A 19,280-nucleotide genomic window follows, 5' to 3' on the forward strand; every position below is an offset into this window, starting at 1 on the left:
CCTTGGACATAGTCCCTGCTGCTCCTTTTCAATTCTAATTTGAGTCATTTCGTAAATGAGAAAAGAGAGAAAAGGAAATTTGAATACACCCAGGTTTTTTTACACGGTTGGAATTCATTAATCTCTCGGTTAACCTAAACTTTTACAGCTTTTGAAATACCGCCTGAATTTTCTTTGATTTTTTATGAATTTTTTCGTGCGTCATTGTTTCATTGACGATGAAGGTCTTAAACGACTAAAACGAAACCGTGTAAAAAAACCTGGGTGTGTATCAATATGCAAAGTTTCTAATAATAAATTAGCATGTAATAGCATGTCATATCAGAAAAATAAAGTCTGTACAATAAAGAAAACAATGAAGTGCATAGCCTTAACTCTTCTCAATTAATAATTATTCTATTTACAATTTATTTCTTTGATCAATAATCTGGACTGGGCAGATGTCGAACAGTTTTCCGTCCATCAGCATGGACATTAGCTCATAAATTTGTTTGGACCATTGACATTTGACGTCCCCCCTCGCCAACTAAATATATTGGATCTCTCGAAAAAAAAAACTTTCAGAAATAAATTTCTTCTTTTCTGAAAATGTTGCCCGTTTCATATTTGCTAATTCAGCGACAATATAGATTTTCATCAGAAGATGAAATGTCTGTTTACATTATGTTAATATTGTCGGATATTTCAATGTTGAATATAATAAGCGTAAATAGTCTTTATTGCAAACGCTTATTAGCAGATGACAATTTCTGTTTAAATTGAGCTAATGTCGCGCTAGTATTATCGGACAGTACATTGTCGCCAGGATTAGTGGATATGTAAACGGGCCATCCCAATCAAATACAGGGATTGAACTTATCATTTCATTATCATTTAGTATTCAGCCAATAACTCATTCCAGAGGCGGAGTTCCGAAAAGTGTTGTATGGCGGACTTCTAGCGCTGATTCCCCTCTACAACTTCCGCCTGTGGAATGAATTATTCCGCCTGTGGAATGAGTTATTGGCTGAATACTAAATGATAATGAAATGATAAGTTTAATCCCTGACAAATATCAAAAGCGCTTTTGCTTCGCGTTGCTTATTCAAAGCGGAACTTTCGTCATGGAACGCTTTGAGGGAGCAGAAATGAGCGCGCTTTACTATTCTCTTTCGATTTTGTTCCGATCGCTCTCTCTTCACCGTATCGCGCAGGCGCTGTTTGAAGCGGTTCTCGATAGGCACCAAAGCGTGCACTGCCTGCGAGGAACGCTTTGACTACCTATACATCGCCGATTGCGGATAGAGCAGATGATCCACACATACAAAATAATGCGTGTATGATGCATGACAAAGCGTTCTTGGATGAAAGTTCCGTGTTGATACAACATGTGGTGTCGGAGGGTCGGTTCGGTATCGCAAAGAAAAATATAACGCGCCCCCATCGCAGCATTTGGTTGCCTCACATCACATGCCGCCTATAAAAAAATCATTCATATTTTCCGTTTATGTATCTAATAGTCAAATTTGCATGACACATCTATCAAATGCACATAATTCAAATATATGTTTGGATTAGAAAGACAAGAAATCTATCGAAAGTTTGAATGTTGGGGATAAAATTGCCACATGTGCAGTGCACAGGTTGCACATGCGGACGCGACGCCTCTGAGCAACAGAGAAGGAAACTTTGCCTGTTTATAACGTAGGGAACGACAATGAAGAACTGATTTCTTGTCGTATCGGGGGTGTGGAAGTAATCATGTTGATTGACTCTGGCTCTAAACATAACCTGATAGACGATACGACATGGGAGCTGATGAAACTTCGGGACGTCAGGGTTTCAAATGAACGTATGGATAAAACCAAACAGTTTCTGGCTTATGGAAAATTACCACTGAAATTGGTGACAGCTTTCGATGCAGTGTTGGAGATTGACGATGTTGGCAAAGTATTGAAAACCGAAACTACGTTTTACGTGATTGAGAAAGGACAGCAGCCGTTATTAGGAAAAGCCACAGCACAGCTGCTGGGAGTCTTAAAGATTGGCTTACCTAGTCTTCAACAGGAATCAGTAGGAAGAGTTGATTCTTTCCGGAAGGCGTTTCCCAAGATGAAAGGAATCAAATTGAGCTTGCCGATAGATAGAAGCGTTCCACCAGTTATACAGCCATTGCGTCGTTGCCCAATTCCACTGTTACAAAAAGTGAAATCGAAATTAGACGAACTTTTGGAAAAGGACATAATAGAGAGGGTAACGTGTCCAACTTCGTGGGTTTCCCCGCTAGTACCGATATTGAAAGAAAACGGCGAACTTCGATTATGTGTGGATATGCGTAGGGCAAACCTGGCTGTGCAAAGACTGAATCATCCCCTTCCAATTATCGACGACTTTCTACCAAGGTTCAGAAATGCTCGCTTTTTCACAACACTGGACATCATGCAAGCATTTCATCAAGTAGAATTGGAGGAACATTGTCGTGACGTAACGACCTTCGTCACAAATTGGGGATTGTTCCGCTACAAGAGACTTCTTTTCGGTGTCAACTGCGCACCGGAGTTATTCCAGAACTTAATGGAAAGTATTCTGGCTGGCTGTAAAAACACGATTGTCTTCATTGACGACATTATGATCTTTGGCGCCACAGAAGAAGAGCACGACTTTGCTGTAAGGCAAACATTAGCAGTACTAAAACAGTATGGAATCAAACTCAACGATCACAAATGCAAATTTAAACAATCGGAAACAGTTTTTTTGGGGCACAAACTCTCTTCTGAAGGCGTAGCACCAGCAGATGAAAAAGTCCATTCAATACTGAACTTCAGGGCACCTAGGTCTAAAGAAGAACTACGTAGTTTCTTAGGCCTTGTTACGTATGTTTCCAGATTCATCCCAAATTTGGCTACTTTGAATTCTTCTCTGCGGGTTCTTATAAGGCAAGACTCACCATTCGTTTGGCAGGGAGAACATCAGGAGTCATTCGATCAACTAAAAAAAGTGGTTGGCTCAGTAGAGCATCTAGGATACTATGATCCGAAAGATAGAACTTTAGTGGTTACGGATGCCTCTGGTGTGGGACTTGGCGCCGTATTAATTCAGTTCAAGAACAATCAACCAAGAGTTATAAGCTATGCCTCCAAAAGCTTGTCTGAAACAGAGAAAACCTATCCACCGATAGAAAAAGAAGCTCTAGGTATAGTATGGGCCGTTGAAAGATTCAGAATATATTTGATGGGTATTACGTTCGAGTTGGAAACCGATCACCGTCCCTTGGAAACTTTATTTTCGACGACCTCCAGGCCAACTGCAAGAATAGAGCGATGGTTGCTGCGTGTGCAAGCGTACAAGTTTAAGGTGAGGTGTTTTATTAAATACAACAAAGTTTGCTAGTAGTTATTTTATGTTATCACAGGTGGTATACCGTAAAGGATCTGCAAATATTGCCGATGTTCTCTCTAGGCTAGCTTCTCACGTTGCTGACAATCAGTGGGTCGATGAGTCTGAGGTTTTCATCAGAAGAGTTGTGGCAGCTGCGGTAGCTAGTTTAAGTGAAGGTTGTTGTCCGGAAACATTCGATTCTGATACCGAAGCAAACATCAGAGCAGTTCAAGAGTGTGCTGCCATTGATATTTCAGAGGTTATACAGGCTACCGGAGAGGATCCAGAGATGAGAAAGCTTATAGATTGTATTTTAAATGAAAGGTGGGATCGAGAGGAAATGAAGCAGTATAACTTGTTTCGTAATGAGATGTCCTACGTCAACGATCTGGTCATGCGTGGGACTAAGTTAGTTATACCAAATGCTTTGCGACAGAGGATGTGCCAGCTTGCCCATGAAGGACACCCAGGGCAGTCTATGATGAAACGCAGACTGCGAGAAAGATGTTGGTGGCCAGGCATTGACCATGATGCGGTTAAGATGTGTGAAACTTGTGAGGGTTGCAGATTGGTACAAGCGTCTGATCCTCCGGAACCTATGCAACGCCGCCTTCTCCCTGAAAAACCATGGGTAGATATCGCCATCGATTTTCTAGGGCCAATGCCGACCGGAGAGTACATCCTAGTGGTTATCGACTATTACAGTCGATATATGGTAATAGAAATAATGAACAAAATAACAGCCCAAGAAACAATTGGTAGGCTTAAGCGTATTTTTCTCGTTTGGGGTCCTCCACGAACTATCACACTTGACAATGCGAAACAGTTTGTCTCCAATGAATTCGAGGAGTTTTGCAAAACAAATGGAATCCACTTGAACCACACTTCGCCATACTGGCCACAGGCCAATGGAGAAGTTGAACGGCAGAATAGGTCCTTACTTAAGAGGATGAAGATTGCTAATGCCCTTTACGGTAATTGGAAAGCGGATTTAGACCATTACTTGCAGTTGTATAACAACACTCCACATACAATCACAGGAAAAGCCCCAAGCGAACTGCTTCAGAACAGAAAACTAAGATCAAAGCTACCACAACTGGATGACTTAGAAACTACACCCCCAAGTTCGGAATTCAGGGACAAGGATCACGAAATGAAGATGAAAGGAAAGGAGAGGGAAGATAAAAGGCGTCGGGCTAAAGCGAGCGAAATACCGTGGACCCCCGATAATTTGAACGGTACCTCATTCAAATTAACGGGGTTCATTTTTAATTTGAACTTCTGGTTACTCTATTTGCATCAGAAAAACTTGTTTCTGGCTGCTCTCTTTGCTGGTTTGTTTTGATTCTGCATTCCGTTTCACGATGTTCCATTTTTCTTTCCTCGATTCCACGTGTTAAATGACGTTTGAACCATTTTTAATTTGAACGATGTTCAAACGAACGGGGTTCAAATTAAAAAGTGTTCAGATTAAAAGCGGTCATATTACCGGGGGTCCACGGTATCAGTAGGAGATACTGTTTTAATGAAGAACCTGCTTCCAGCAAATAAACTCTCTACCAATTTCTCTAAGGAGAAATTTACAGTAGTCGATCGTAGAGGTACAAATGTACACACTTAAATCTAGAAGTTTGGCTCGGTAATATTTTTTACCGATTTAACCCGGTAACAATTAGTTTTAACCGAGGAATCAGTAAATTTCCGTGAATTAACTGATTTCTGTTATAAATTATACCGATGTCTCAGCAATACAAAATCGATTACAGGATATCTGTAAAATAAATAACCGAGCTACCCTGTTCATCAAGTGACTGCTGTAATGGTCAAAACTAAATACTGATTGCTCAGTTAGAATTATTTTCTTTGCTGAGCTTCCGGTTACAATTTTACCGAGTACAGTTTCCGACATACATAGGTGACGCTGGATGCCATATTTGAAAAATTTCTATGAACTGCGGAAAAAAGTTACTCCAAGTGAAAATTCACTTCAGAGCAGGTTCATCAACCATTGCCGGGACACAAGCATCTACCGAAGCATGAATTTGTCATAAACAACTTCCATGCAGATCATCGGATACATGCTAACAATCAGCAGCTTTTTGAGAAAGACAATCCAGATGGACGGCAGATTGGATGGCAGTGTAATTTCCGATTGAGATTTCGTCTTTGCGGATGTGGACACACATGCAAACGAAACAAATGTGGCGTTAAAGGATCAAATGGAGTAATGGTGGCCGCTGACGAAACTGTCGGAGAAGCTACTGTTCTAGGTAGGTTTAAACAAACCGGCGGCTTTCGAAATAAATCCAAAACTTGAATTTTGTTTTTCTTTTAGGAAATTGTCGGAATGTCATCTCCAGCTTGAAATCGGGAATGGTTGTACAGGTGTTTTGATTTAGAACAAAAATTTTACAAAACTTTAATACTTCAACAATAAACCAAATAAAAACAATCAAAATGTCTCCGCCTATTTTATTTCGATTATTGATTGCATTTTACTCGGTAATTTTCATTACTGAAGTCCGTATTCTTTTAGCAAATACACCAGTACTTTTTTACCGAGTGCACAGTATTGGTTACAGAACACCTCGGTAAAATTTGACATTTTGTCAGCGAGAAAGCAGAACCGAGAACTCGGTAAATACTCAAACTTTTTACTGAGCTGACTGCCGAGAGCTCAGCTGTTGAGAAATCGGTAATTTGATTACCGAGCCCGTTGAATAAAATTAAGTGTGTAACATTGCAATCAAAGGAAACCGATCGAGTTTACAATCGTAATACGGCCCACCTCAAGCTACTGCCTGCTTCGCTAAGCGAAGAAGAAGATAGCAATAGTGAACGGGTGGCTCTTCATGAAAAGCAAACAATTGCGGATCAGCCACTGAATGCTGCCACCGGAGGAACAGATAAGGGTCAATCAGACGCTACGCTAGCCTCTGTGGCTGGTCCTATTCGGAAGTCAACAAGGACTCACAAACCGACAATTCCATATAGTCCACAAAGATAAGTGAATCTCTTCTATGTACAAATAATATCATTATTATTAATATAATATATAAGCAGTATTATATATTGCGCTGTTCACACTAAATCGAACAACACAGTTTGAAAGTGTGACGGTTCCAAACTGTGATCAAAAGTGTGACGGTGTCGATTTCAATGGATTTTGACAACGATGAATGTCAGACGAAAGCAAACGGTGTGAGAACCACGTGCTTTTGTTTTGAACATTTTCTTCTGACATTTTCGCATTTTGCAACTTCTTGCATTGCCTCCTTCTAAATGGTTGCCAAGGTTGCCAGTTATGCAGTTTTTACAATTATTTCCTTCAGAAAATATTATTATTTAGTGAAATTCGAGAAAAAGAATTCGGCAACTGTGAACACGCAATAAAAAAGTGTGATTGTCGAAGTGCATCGATAATCCATAATTCAATGCAAACTGCAATAACAGTACTTAAATATTATTTTCTCGAAGGAAAGGCGGATGTGGTAGATGCCTCTATTCTATGTAGATGACAGAGTCCACCTAGAGTGAAGTAGTGTGCGTGTGTTGGTGATCACGAGGGTTGCATCATTGAGAGCATCGAGTCTGGGAGTCAGTCTGTATTTAGATAGCATCGGACACGGTTCATAGAACCTACAGTGTGAACAAGTATAATTCAGAGTGCTACAGGTATGTAACACAATGGGTCTCCGGGCCTTCTATAAAAAGTTTGTTTTTGGAGCGATCATATAGCCTTAACGTATACTTAGTATCTGGGACTTATATGGAGAAAGGCAAAAAAGAAACAACGTGTGACACGATTGACTGATTAACTCGGAATAAAGGTTTATTTAATTATATAGTGTGATCTACAAAGAAATTGTGTGTGTGTAGATATGTGTGCCCTTCTTAGCCGTGCGGTAAGACGCGCGGCTACAAAGCAAAACCATGCTGAGGGTGGCTGGGTTCGATTCCCAGTGCCGGTCTAGGCAATTTTCGGATTGGAAATTGTCTCGACTTCCCTGGGCATAAAAGTGTATCATCTAGAGGCCTGAATAAGAGAAACGCGGATAGGTATGTGCCGCCAATCGAACCGTCAAAAAACAGCAGCCAATTGAGCAGGAGACCTGTCAAGCAGCCAAAATGTTGGCTCAAATACTGAAAACGGCTAAATTCGAATTTATACCATTCTCAAATAAACAAAATTGAATGTATTTTACATTAGTTTGCAATAATATATGCAAGTCATTTACAGATTATGAAATAAAATTCCATTGTTTATTGGATTTTATTGTTATGTGATGTAGGCACATTTAATTAGCGGATTGTGAGATTTTATCTACATAAACTATTTCTTCCTTTTCAAGTGTTGTTCTTTGATGAAGAAGATTGAATGCAGTGTTGGCAGAGTCATATTTTCTATCCGCGTTTCTCTTATTCAGGCCTCTAGTATCATCGTGCTAGCCTCATGATATATACGAATGCAAAAATTAGAACCTGGCTTAGAAACCTCGCAGTTAATAACTGTGGAAGTGCTAAATGAACACTAAGCTGCGAGGCGGCTCTGTCCCAGTGTGGGGATGTATGCCAAGAAGAAGAAGAAGAAGAAGAAGAAGATATGCGTGAGTGTGTGTAAAAGAGTGCGAAGACAATATATGGTACACTGAAGTAAATATAATCATATCTTTGTTGTAATTTAAATGGCAAGAGTCTAACAAAAGTTGTTCCAATTCTGAAGCCGATCAAAAATTCAGCTGAGGCTTCTAGTTATCGCCCAATCAAATTTACTTATTCGTCAATAAGCCAACTGTTTGAAAAGATTATTTTAAATAAAATGATGGTTCATATTAGTGCTGTCCGAGAGCTTGAAGTAGCTCGAAGTTTCTCCCTGTCCTGATCATGCCCATTTGTTGACAAAAAAGATCGAGCAGGACGGGAACAACTTCGAGCTACTTCGAGCTGCTCCTTGGACAGCACTATTAATGACAATTCTATTTTTGCTTATGAGCAATTTGGTTTTCGCCATGGGCATTCAACCACTCATCAGTTATTAAGAGTTACGAATTTAAATCGACTCTGAATCTGAAGGATATTCGACTGGAGTTTCTCTTCTTGATATAGAGAAAGCATTTAACGGGCTTGGTAGTCATATGGCTACTGCTTCTGCCTCATACGCAGGAGGTCGTGGGTTCAATCCCAGGTCCGTTGAATTCTCCTACTTTGCATCTTTCTCTTTATTTCTCATGTTCTAGCAATCGCTAGAACTGTAAAATGGACTTCCATACCGTTTCCATTACTATTCCTATACCTTCAACTTGAGTATTCTAACAGTAATCTGCTAGAATTGGAAATGAACTATAGAGCTCGTTTCCTACATCCAATTAGAAATTCCATCAGTTACCTTCTCCTATCTATCACATTGGCAGCTCGTTAACCAAGACGGACCTCTGCCTCTCCAACATAACCCAGAAATTCCAACAAATTCCGCATGAACTCGTGGCAAGTGCAGAGGTATATTCGGCTTGCAGTGGGCGAGTGATTGCATCATCATTTCCTCCCCCTTCCCTACATTGACTTGCATTCTGACGTGGCAGGCGCCAGTATGACCTAACAAATGAGATCACCAGTATTTGTACATTGAAGATGTGTGCTGGTCCCAAGCAAACATCTGTTGGTTCCCTGCGCAAGAACAGCTGATCTGGTCATAATGGAGTAGCAACTACGAGCTTTCAATCAAGCTCAAGCTCAAGCTTGATAAAGAGAAAGCATTTGACAGTGTTTGGCATGAAGGTTTGATGGTAAAATTGATGAATCTGTACATTATTAAACTCACTGCAAGTAAACTATCAGAATTCTAAATCTGATAGATTACCTGTAAGAGCTGTGTGTGTTCCCCAAGGCAGCATACTGGGGCCTTGCTGCAATACCGGGAAGAAGGCTGTTGACGCACATATCAGCGTTCGTGAGTGACTGATTGTCGGGTTTGAACCTTCTTTTTGTTAGATAATTGTCCAGTAATAAGATCCTATTTTTTGCCTTTCTCGTATACTAAGTATACGGTAAAGGCTATATGATCGCTCCAAAAACAAACTTTTTATAGAAGGCCCGGAGACCCATAGTGTTATATACCGATCGACTCAGCTCGACGAATTGAGGTGATGTCTGTGTGTATGTGTGTGTGTGTGTGTGTGTGTATGTGTGTTCGTCTGTGCGCACCCACCCAAAAAAAATGTCACTCATTTTTCAGGTACTTATCCTTAACCGATTTACTCGCAACAAGTTGCATTCGACGCAGGACACTCTGCCATTGTTTCCTATTGAAAATTGGTCAGATCGGACTATGGGCTCGGAAGCTATGGCCAAAATATCACTTTTATTACAGAAAAAAATGTCACTCATTTTTCATGCACTTATCCTTAACCGATTTACTCGCAACAAGTTGCATTCGACGCAGGATACTCTGCCATTGTTTCCTATTGAAAATTGGTCAGATCGGACTATGGGCTCGGAAGTTATGGCCAAAATACCACTTTTTTATAGAAAAATTGAGTAAAAAAATGTCACTCATTTTTCAGGCACTTATCCTTAGTCGATTTACTCGCAACAAATTGCATTCGACGCAAGATGCTCTACCATTGCTTCCTATTGAAAATTGGGCAGATCGGACTATGGGCTCAAGAGTAATGGCCAAAATACTATTTTTATAATGCACGAGAAAGGCACCATTACCGCTAGGTGGATTAATCAGGGTTTTTTATAGTTTCTTCACATTTATAACGACACTATTATTGATTGAAACACAATTTATTCTTTTACTAATGGACTGTATTAACTTAACTTGACTAACGGAGATTCGATCTAACTTCGATCACGACTTGGCTTTTAACTTAACTTCCGAAGCGAGAATATCTAACTAGGTGACGATCTGACTGTGTTGCTTGGACTGCGAGTCGCAAGGACTGGAGACGGACTCTCTCCCTGAGCTATCTGCTTGCCAGTTTTATAGTCAGTCATAATGGCATACATTTTTGGCTGAACACATATTACAGTAGCTAGAAACAATAAGTGCGGACCAATTCACAAGGATACATATGCATATTCGACCACAAATGTTGGAATATTATGACGGCAATTGTTATGAGGCTGCTACAGGCTGCTACCAATCTACTACAGTAGGACTTCTCTATTCCGTCATTGATAAAGCTTGAACAAAGGCACTTCAGAGGATTCAAAATAAAATTTTGAAAATGAAATTTCCTCCATGGTATAAGTACCAATGAGCTTCGTAGAATTTCTAATATTGAGACATCGCAAAAAATGTCCAATAAAATAATTTCCAATTTTAGACAAAAATGCCTTTGCAAACTGTTGGATTTTCCTTCGTCGTGCGGATAAAGGCTGCCTTACACCTCGGGAAAATTTTCCGCCGGATTTTGGTCCCCGTGCATTTTAAATGGGGCCGGGATTTTGATTTTCCGTACCCAAATCCCGAAAACATCGCATATGCAAAAATACATGGGGAAAAAATCCGCGGACCAAATTCCCGAGGTGTGAGGCTACCTTAAGGTAGCAAATTGTGCAAATAAAATTAATCACGAAGTTTGTTTAAAATGTAAGAAAAGAACCCCGGAATGCGATTCAAATTAGATCGTAGTGTACATTTTTGTACTATCTCGCCAAATAATTAGTTTGTTTATTTAAGTCATCATTCGCGAATAGGTAATTAGTGAATTAGAATTAGAATCTCTATATTAAACAACGGAGCTTGTGCAATTGAATCAATTTCCAATTTATAAAATGTAGGATTATGTATCAAAGTTCTGCAAATTAAGTGCAAGAAGCTTCGTAGCCACTCGTTATTGGGTGCATGGAACCATAACGGTGCAAACATTTTATGAAACGCATTCATGTCTGGAGGGACACAAACATTTTGATTGTGACGCTTTCGTTGAGTAGGTGGATTCACTCTAAACAATAAATTACCTAAATTACACAATGCTCAATGACGATCGCATAAGTTAGTGTGTAGAAACACAGGCGGAGGCCTATACGCCACGATCCCCAGTTGCAGCCTATGATAGTTCATCAACTTGCACCGATTGAATCGACCATTTCAACTTACCTCTCTTCTACTGAACCACTTTCCCGTTGTTCTCACTTGATCTGGACGGGGATATCAATCCGATTGAATGTGTATTATAATAAACGATGCGATGGGTGATGCAGAAAATTCACATTTTTTCTTTTGTCCACAACGACCTTGTTAAGAGTGATCCAGTTTTCGAATTCGTTCGCACTCCCCAAAACTTGTCACAAAGAATTTGAATCCTCGATTATTGAACAACACCAAACGTTACTTTGAACTTTTTTCCTATTTCTTGGGTGGATTCTAAAAAAGAATTCGAATCGAATAAATGGAATTTTGTTGGAAGGACAACAACAACCAGCTGCCTCTGCTTCTGTCTGCTTGAAGCTTGAACAGAATTTTTGCTTTTCTTGTATGAGCAAGTATTGAGTTCCGTTAATAACTTAAATTGCATGATCCCTCTCATGCATCAGTATTCCTCCCTAAGTACATGCGTTATGCATACAATAGTAAGACATTTTATCCGCTTATTCTCTAAAATTCAACAAAGAAAAAGTATACCCATTAATGAGTAAACCAAAAGTAAGCGACTTTGTCCGTAAAACAGGAAAGGCTATTAAGCTAAATAGGTGGATTTATCCGTTGCTTTCGTTTACTCCCTTTGACAAATCGATGGTGTGCTGTCATCATCAGAACAATCATTAACAACGAAACTTTTATGTTGAAATATTTCTTGGCACTCAAAAAAATTCACGAAGTTGAGGCAAAATTCTCGCATAAAGGTATACAGTGCCCGAATAAAAAATATAGTAGAATACTCGCTTAATTTTTGAAAAGGACCTAAGTAACATATCATTCATTCTGAGAAAAACGAAGTAAAAGTTGAAGAAAAATGATTTTTTAATATGTATTAAATACAAACACATTTTTGAATTCCTGTTTCCTCTAGAAGCAAGCTATATCATGTATTTTGCTGGAGCAATTGATTATCATCCGATTTTATGTAAAATTTTCTGCGTAAACATCAAAAACGTTAGATAGGACATTTTTATTTCTTGTGCTGTACATTGGACATGTGACATTGGACGTTTCATATCGACTATTGTTACATTGGTTATTTATTCATTTGATTCGTGTTTATTTGATTTGGCTTCGAAAATAATTTGAAATTAGTAGAATCTTTCGTGCAAACAAATGGTAGTGTCTGGTTTATAGCCTTTTCAGATAACGATCACTAACGAGGTATTTGACGTGAAGGTATGTGACGTGAGGTATATGAAATGAAAATAAAATGAGCGATCTTTGACATCAAGATAGTCTATCATGTCAGTAAGCTCGAAATCTGATTTAAGGCTATTAGCTTTTCTTGTGAAACAACTTGTGAGTACAACATAGGTGGATCACTTAAAAAATAATTGTTCAATTGAAGCTATGTTATTCGACTTTTTATGCCATCCGACTCAGCTCAACGAATATGTTGGTGAAATTCCACAAATATACAACATATAGAAAAACATTAGGCAGCATCTTCTATGGCCAACCGATTATTGTGTTCTAAGGTTTTATTTTACGATTAGTTGAACTTCTTAACAGTCGAACCAACCTGTTGTATTAGAGTAAAATTAGTAGTGATTCAAATTTGTTTGGGATTGTCAGTTTGAATATTAATCTGAATTGGGATATGAATCATTTTCATATAAGCTGTTCTTAAGTCATTTTTTAAAAATAGTTGAGCTTAAAATTGTTATACCACTCAGTTCTATTTTTTGCAGATTTGAACCACAAATGAATCACGTGATTCAAATAATTTCAAATTATTTTGGTGTATGAATGCGTCATTTTATCTGCGGATCAATCCACTATGCAACTTTGGCGCCTTTCTTTGCAGCAATATAATTTCATTTTAGTAAAAAAATAAAATAAACATGACTAAAGAATACTGCTTTACTACCATTACACGCATATGCCCCTTGTATATAGTAGATCCCAGCAAACATGGGACAAATATTGGTATAACGGCAGTATAGTATTCTTTCTTTATTTGATAGTATACCTTACAAACTCCTTAATTGTTCAGGACTATGGATATATATGACATCTAGGGGGAAAGATGCTACGTGGGCCTCGGCCCTTACTTCCCAACTGGAACATTACTGCATTGCAGCGTACTACTCATAATTCTACTACGACGTCTATAATTAATTAATTACCATATTTGGCTAATTACCATGCATATCTGAATAGCTTATTTAGGAATACTATTATAGGGCCAAAATGAAGTCATTGTTTTCGATTACGATTAAATGGTAATTGCTAAGATATAAAACAGCTGAATAGTTGACTTACTTGAGTTTGGGTCATCATAGAAGCGATGTAGCATGAGGTGAAAAAACAGACAATGACGAATCTCCCTGGAAGCTGAGAGGCAACGCCCTGTGACAAACGAGATTGATTCCATTTATATGCTAGTGATACTTACTATCATCATCACATTACATATGCCATCCTGGGAAACCTACATGTATGTAAAAGATGATGAAATATGCATAAAGCATATGAGTATTATAATAAATAGCACACTAGTTGAGGAATACGATACTTACCAGTTGATTTAAAAACTAATTTTTATCAATTTACGTGTAATGCATTTAGAGACACTTCCCGCATAATTCTGGACTGTTACATGACTGTCTCCTATATAATTCAAAACCATTCCAAACAATACCTGTACAACACTACGAATAATCTATCGCAACAATACGTCTACACTACCCCAGATTGTTTCAACAGTATGATAAATGGTATTTCACCAATTTACAATATGTGGAAAGGGCGGTTAAGTTATGTTACTATAAAAAATCGGTCATTTTCCCGAACAAAATTTTCCACATATTATCCAACATAATGTTGAGATATCATCCACTTTAGGAGATTCGAACAATAAGTCTTATTTTGAAGTTATAATTGAAGTATATCAGGAGAATTTGTGCAACGGTACTTCTTGCGTTTAATTATTGCTTTAGATAATTATTTTCAATTTCTTTCAAATTAATAATATATGACATCTTTATACAGATTATTTTATATTATAATTGAAAATTTAATTATAAATTAAAACCATTGTACCGTTGGTACTTTGCGTACCTGAAGGAATAAAATAGACTCCATCTCGCGGTTCTCAGCCTCTTTCTCAGCAACGCCTATCCCTACCTCCCGTGGTGCTGGCCGGGGTACGAGCAACCTTAGGGAGCATCGGGTAACCAACCCCGGTGGGAACTATGGTTGTACGGTGACACCGGAAATTTAGGTGGAATGGCCCTCAGAAATTTAGGGAGCTTGTGTCAGGCCCTGGTAGCCAGCCTTGAAAACAATCAATGAATAATCAGCAAGAGAATAATATATGCCATTTAATCAAACTTACCATTAATCATTTCATTCGCAGTAGCACACTGTACCGACGAACGAGGACTGTCCATGGTTTAGGAGAAACTCCTCGGTTTATTCTGCAGAAGCTGCAGGTTAGTTAGATTTTCCGCTGATAAATATTCGTTGTTATGCTTTTGCTGATGCAGCTCGCCAACCGAAAGTCCGCATGCACTGCTCGCCGTCGTGGTAAGACTGTTGGACCTTCGGGTTTTCAGCAGGCCGCTTCCATCCATATTGAAGTCTCCAATAAGAGGAACTTGCTGGAAATCACTTATGTTGGCATCGAACGAAACGCGATTTTTGCTGCTGCTATTGCTATTGCTGCTACCGCTGCGAACTCCAGCAGAAACAGCCGCATTTGTCCCACCGGGAGTGCAAGAGCTGGTGGCACTGGTCGATGCTGCTACGGCAGCTGCAGCGCGGGCCAGATAGTTGAACTCCTCTTCGTTATCGTAATCACAATCGTAGTCGAATACTTCGGTTCCATTTTTGCTCAGAGGATTATTGTGATTATCGGTTCCAAGAAGCTCAGATGATAATCGTCGCTCGAGTCCAGATCCGAGAGCACCACGGTGTGGACACCGAAACCGCCGCCACCGTTCATGTTCAAACTGCCGCCATTAGCACTGCTTCCCAGGAGCTTACCAGAGGCTTGACTAGAAGATGCAATCAGGTGATGGTGTTTGCTGAAGTTGTTGGTCGCGGTGCCGGCACTGCTGCTATTCCCAATGGATTTATTACTACCCTGCGGGGGTGTGTAACTAAATGTGACCGGCAAAAATTCCTTGATTGACACCGATTGACACATTCTCCACGCTACCGATACTCCGAACGGCACTGCCGGAATTCCCATTGCCATCCCCGATGGTGCTGCCTCGGGTGCTGCTGCTGCTTCCACTGCTCCCGCCACCATTCTTCTGCTGTTTGCCTACCACATCCGTGCACCAGTCCAAATTGGCCAGCAGTTTGGTGGTCTTCAGCAGCTGCGAGGAAGTGCTATCGAGACAGGAACTAGAGCTGGAACTGCTGCTACCGGCTTGGCTGAGACTCTGCTGCGAGACAGAGCATTCGGTAGAAATCTCACACCACACACTACACGGGTTTTGAAATAAACTTTTTTTAAGCAAAAAAAAAATACGGTGCACGGATGGAAAATGTCAAAACAAAAATGATAGACGGATTATATATAATCATTCATCAACTGTTCTCTGAACTTTAACCATATGTATTGTTGTGCAAATGATGTAGTTCATAATCCAATACTGAAAAGCATTTATGGTCTTAATGTAAATGAACAGCAACGTGGATATTAACTGTGTGTATTAAAATGAGTTTATAATCTGTATAATAAGCGAAATGGTTTTTTTCTATGCGGGTTGTTATTTGATATTTTAATTATAATTTCTCACTCGAACAAAACGACCAATGTACAATTTTGAATTGTTTTGTTTTTGTTGTTACTTCAGACGTTTTACGACAGACAACTCAAACGTCTTATGTAACAGCATAACTTTTTTAATGCGATATTGTACATTGGACATTCACATAAATATATATATTATATAACCCTATAGGTTTTATTAAATTCGATTGCCGCTGTTAATTTGGAATGTAGGGTAAATTCCCATACAGTGGACTTTCTATCAACAGTGGACCATCTTGATTCGATTGCATTGTGATAATGAGGATTTTTTAAATGAAATTTCATCTATAATTACTATTGGATTTTCTGCCAACATGTTTGCATTTGAACCATATTCTATAGTACAAGTTATCTTTCAATCGTGATTAGCTGTAAGGAATCAAACGGAGTTATTTCCAACCACGAGCCTTGAATTTGTGAAAAATCTTGGTTGTTCTTCATTTGGTGTGAGATTGATCTTGCAACTATAAGGACCGATGCCATACGTACCGTTTTTCAAGCTGCATTGATGCCGCGCCCACGCAAGGTACCCAGCATCAAATGAAATCATGCACACGTATACACACGTATACGTGTGGGGGCAGCAGGGACTATGTCCAAGGGCCTTACGAACCCTCCCCACGGCTCTGCGAGTCAGGGGGCCTGTCTAGGACGTGGTGGGGTTTGGCAGTGGGCTCTGTTAAACCCCTACGAAAAGCTACATGTGTCCGCAAGCAGGCCCTACCAAAGCGACCTTGCGCCGCTCAAAGCGCACAACAGCCCAGGGAGTGCCAATTGGCATGGGGAGTGTCCCTACTTCGGTAGGGTAGCGCTTGAGCTGCTTCGGCAGGTAGTGAGTGATCTGTTTGTGCTGAGGCAGGAGTGTCATAGTGCGTCGCCGCTATTGTCACCCCGAAGCGCAGCAGAAGTCTAAGTATGGACTGCACATGCTGAGGTAGGAGTGTCGTAGCGTAGTATCGTTGATTGGTCCCTACATACCGCTATCGACACCTCGAGGCATGGCAGTGGAGTGTTAGAGTAAGCACCCGAATAAGGGTCACATGGAGCGAATGGTCTTTGGAGAAGCTGCTTCGGCAGCAGGGTAGCAGTGGGTTGTACCCACACACCTACAGTTGTGCACATGTGGTGCATGGGGAGTGTCCCTGCTTCGGCAGGGTAGCGTGTGGTCTGCTTCGGCAGTGGTGTGATTAATCTGCTCGTGCTGAGGCAGGAGTGTCGTAGCGTAATATCTGTAGGCCCAGGCAGTTACCGCTATTGACACCTCGAGGCATGGCAGCGGAGCGCCTGGGAGAGCATCCAAGTAAGACTCAAATGGTGTGAATGGTGTTCGAGCACCCAAGTCAGTCTCGCATGGGACGGGTGCCTGTGTGAGCGATAATGAGCGAGTACGTTTAGTACTGCCATCCCCCAGAAGTAGTACTGGGAGGTAGTTCCTGGGGGAAACGATGGTGGAGCCCAAGGGAGTTTAGTCGGTATTACCGGTATGGTCGAGTCCGACACTCCAGTACACTTCCGTGTGGTAGTTTGGCAACTACAATGCACGTGTACTGGGTTAGTGTGTAAATGCATTCTCCCTTGTAAAAAAAAAAAAAACACGTATACGTGTGCATTACACCATTTCATGCTGGGTGGACGAGGCGCGCACGCAACTTAAAAAACGTTGCGTGGACATCGGCCCAAACATGAAGAAAACCAGTTTTCAATACTGAAAAATATAAGAGGCCTTTCACAAATAACGTAACGCTCTAGGGGAGGTAGGGGGTCAGGCCAAGGGTTATGATCCATACAAAAATAAAATAAACTTTTCATAAAATGCTCTACTCTCCTAAATGTAATTAATAACAATCGGCAAAAAAGACCTATGTACAATTTTTCAGTTTCCCGATATTGAAGTTACATTGGACATTTTGCATGCGCTTGTAATAAAATGTCCTATGTAACAGTTGAACTCAGTTCTACAGAGTATACACATTGGTCATTTTATAAATGTTTAATTTTTCCACTCATCATAAGAATTCTCGCATGGGTGTTCATGTGTTACAAAGATGAGTAAAAAAGCTATCATTTGCAATGTTTAACTCGATTTTTTCAAAATTGTTACTTAGGTCCTTTTGAAAAGTTAAGCGAGAATAACAGTACAATTCTCGCTTAACTTTTCAAAAGGACCTAAGTAACATTTTTTTCATGAATTAATTTGAATAGCGCAATCAACAGAACAACATGAAAGCTATTGATTGCTGTATTCAAATTAATATTCATGAAAAAAATGTTACTTAGGTCCTTTTGAAAAGTTAAGCGAGAATTTATTGTACACTCCAAATAATCTAAACGTTGTTTCCACCTGATTTTTCAGGTACATTTTACGTGCACACGTAACTGCAAATGCTTCAGAAAATTCAGGTGAAACTTACGTGTCCGGTGAATTCTATCCAAAACTTTGGTAGAACTTACCTGATTTTCACGTAGAATGGAAATTCTATCGACAAATCAGGTGAAGGTTACGTGAATTTCAGGTGAAAAAAAATCTACGTACTTTTTCAGGTGGAAACAACGTGCAGATTTTTTTGGGTGTAACACTACTATTAATAACAGTGAATTGGCGATAAATTATATTGTAAATGAAACCATAGAAGTACATTAGAGTGCATTGTTATGAACCATTTACTCAAATGTAAATGAAGTTTTCGCAATAGATTGTACGGGTTGTTAAGTATCGTAACTATATGCGCGGGTGATTAAAATGCTCGCGACCGATAATGATGCTCTATAATACTAATGACACACTGGTGGTATTCGTACCATGGTACAAGTTGTACCACTAGTGTGTCACCTTGTACCATGCTGGTACAACGTGGAAAACCATGGTACAATATGTACTAGGGTATATAACCGTGGTACTTGTACCATCAGTGTGTCTTTAGTATAAGCGAATGTTAATATCCTGGAAATATTTCACAAAAGTTGAAGAATCCTCTGAGTTCAGCCCTGTTGAAATGCGTTTTG

The 19,280-nt window shown here is 39.7% G+C and overlaps 3 protein-coding genes across 3 annotated transcripts in view; 1 reads left to right on the forward strand and 2 right to left on the reverse strand.

The window, feature by feature from the left end:
• The window catches only part of LOC134227645 (FGFR1 oncogene partner 2 homolog), a 31,128-nt gene extending 19,307 nt beyond the window's left edge, over window positions 1–11,821 (reverse strand). The window contains exon 1 of the mRNA XM_062709289.1: window positions 11,465–11,821. The gene's annotated coding sequence lies outside the window, so the exon portion shown is untranslated. The remainder of the gene's footprint in view (window positions 1–11,464) is intronic.
• On the forward strand, window positions 1,741–5,134 carry LOC134222382 (uncharacterized protein K02A2.6-like). The gene is made up of 3 exons (XM_062701538.1): window positions 1,741–3,333; window positions 3,392–4,572; window positions 5,104–5,134. The coding sequence occupies exons 1-3, from the start codon at window positions 1,741–1,743 to the stop codon at window positions 5,132–5,134; spliced, it is 2,805 nt and encodes a 934-aa protein (XP_062557522.1).
• A 3,086-nt stretch (window positions 11,822–14,907) lies between the features above and the next one.
• Window positions 14,908–16,528, reverse strand: LOC134222383 (probable GH family 25 lysozyme 3). Its single transcript, XM_062701539.1, has 4 exons — window positions 16,485–16,528; window positions 15,659–15,946; window positions 15,437–15,615; window positions 14,908–15,329 (listed from the first exon to the last, which is right to left on the reverse strand). The coding sequence occupies exons 1-4, from the start codon at window positions 16,526–16,528 to the stop codon at window positions 14,908–14,910; spliced, it is 933 nt and encodes a 310-aa protein (XP_062557523.1).
• Window positions 16,529–19,280: the final 2,752 nt, after the last annotated feature.

Source organism: Armigeres subalbatus, chromosome 3, assembly GCF_024139115.2.
Source record: "Armigeres subalbatus isolate Guangzhou_Male chromosome 3, GZ_Asu_2, whole genome shotgun sequence".
NCBI lineage: Eukaryota > Metazoa > Arthropoda > Insecta > Diptera > Culicidae > Armigeres > Armigeres subalbatus.

Coding starts and splice junctions, on each gene's coding strand:
- LOC134222383 (XM_062701539.1), bottom strand. CDS start 16,528: ATGCAATCGAATCAAGATGGTCCACTGTTGATAGAAAGTCCACT. Junction 15,947..16,484: donor CTGTTGATAGAAAGTCCACT/GTATGGGAATTT, acceptor AAACCCGTGTAG/TGTGTGGTGTGAGATTTCTA. Junction 15,616..15,658: donor ATCGGTAGCGTGGAGAATGT/GTCAATCGGTGT, acceptor GGTCACATTTAG/TTACACACCCCCGCAGGGTA.
- LOC134222382 (XM_062701538.1), top strand. CDS start 1,741: ATGTTGATTGACTCTGGCTCTAAACATAACCTGATAGACGATACGACA. Junction 3,334..3,391: donor TGCAAGCGTACAAGTTTAAG/GTGAGGTGTTTT, acceptor ATGTTATCACAG/GTGGTATACCGTAAAGGATC. Junction 4,573..5,103: donor GCTAAAGCGAGCGAAATACC/GTGGACCCCCGA, acceptor CCGATGTCTCAG/CAATACAAAATCGATTACAG.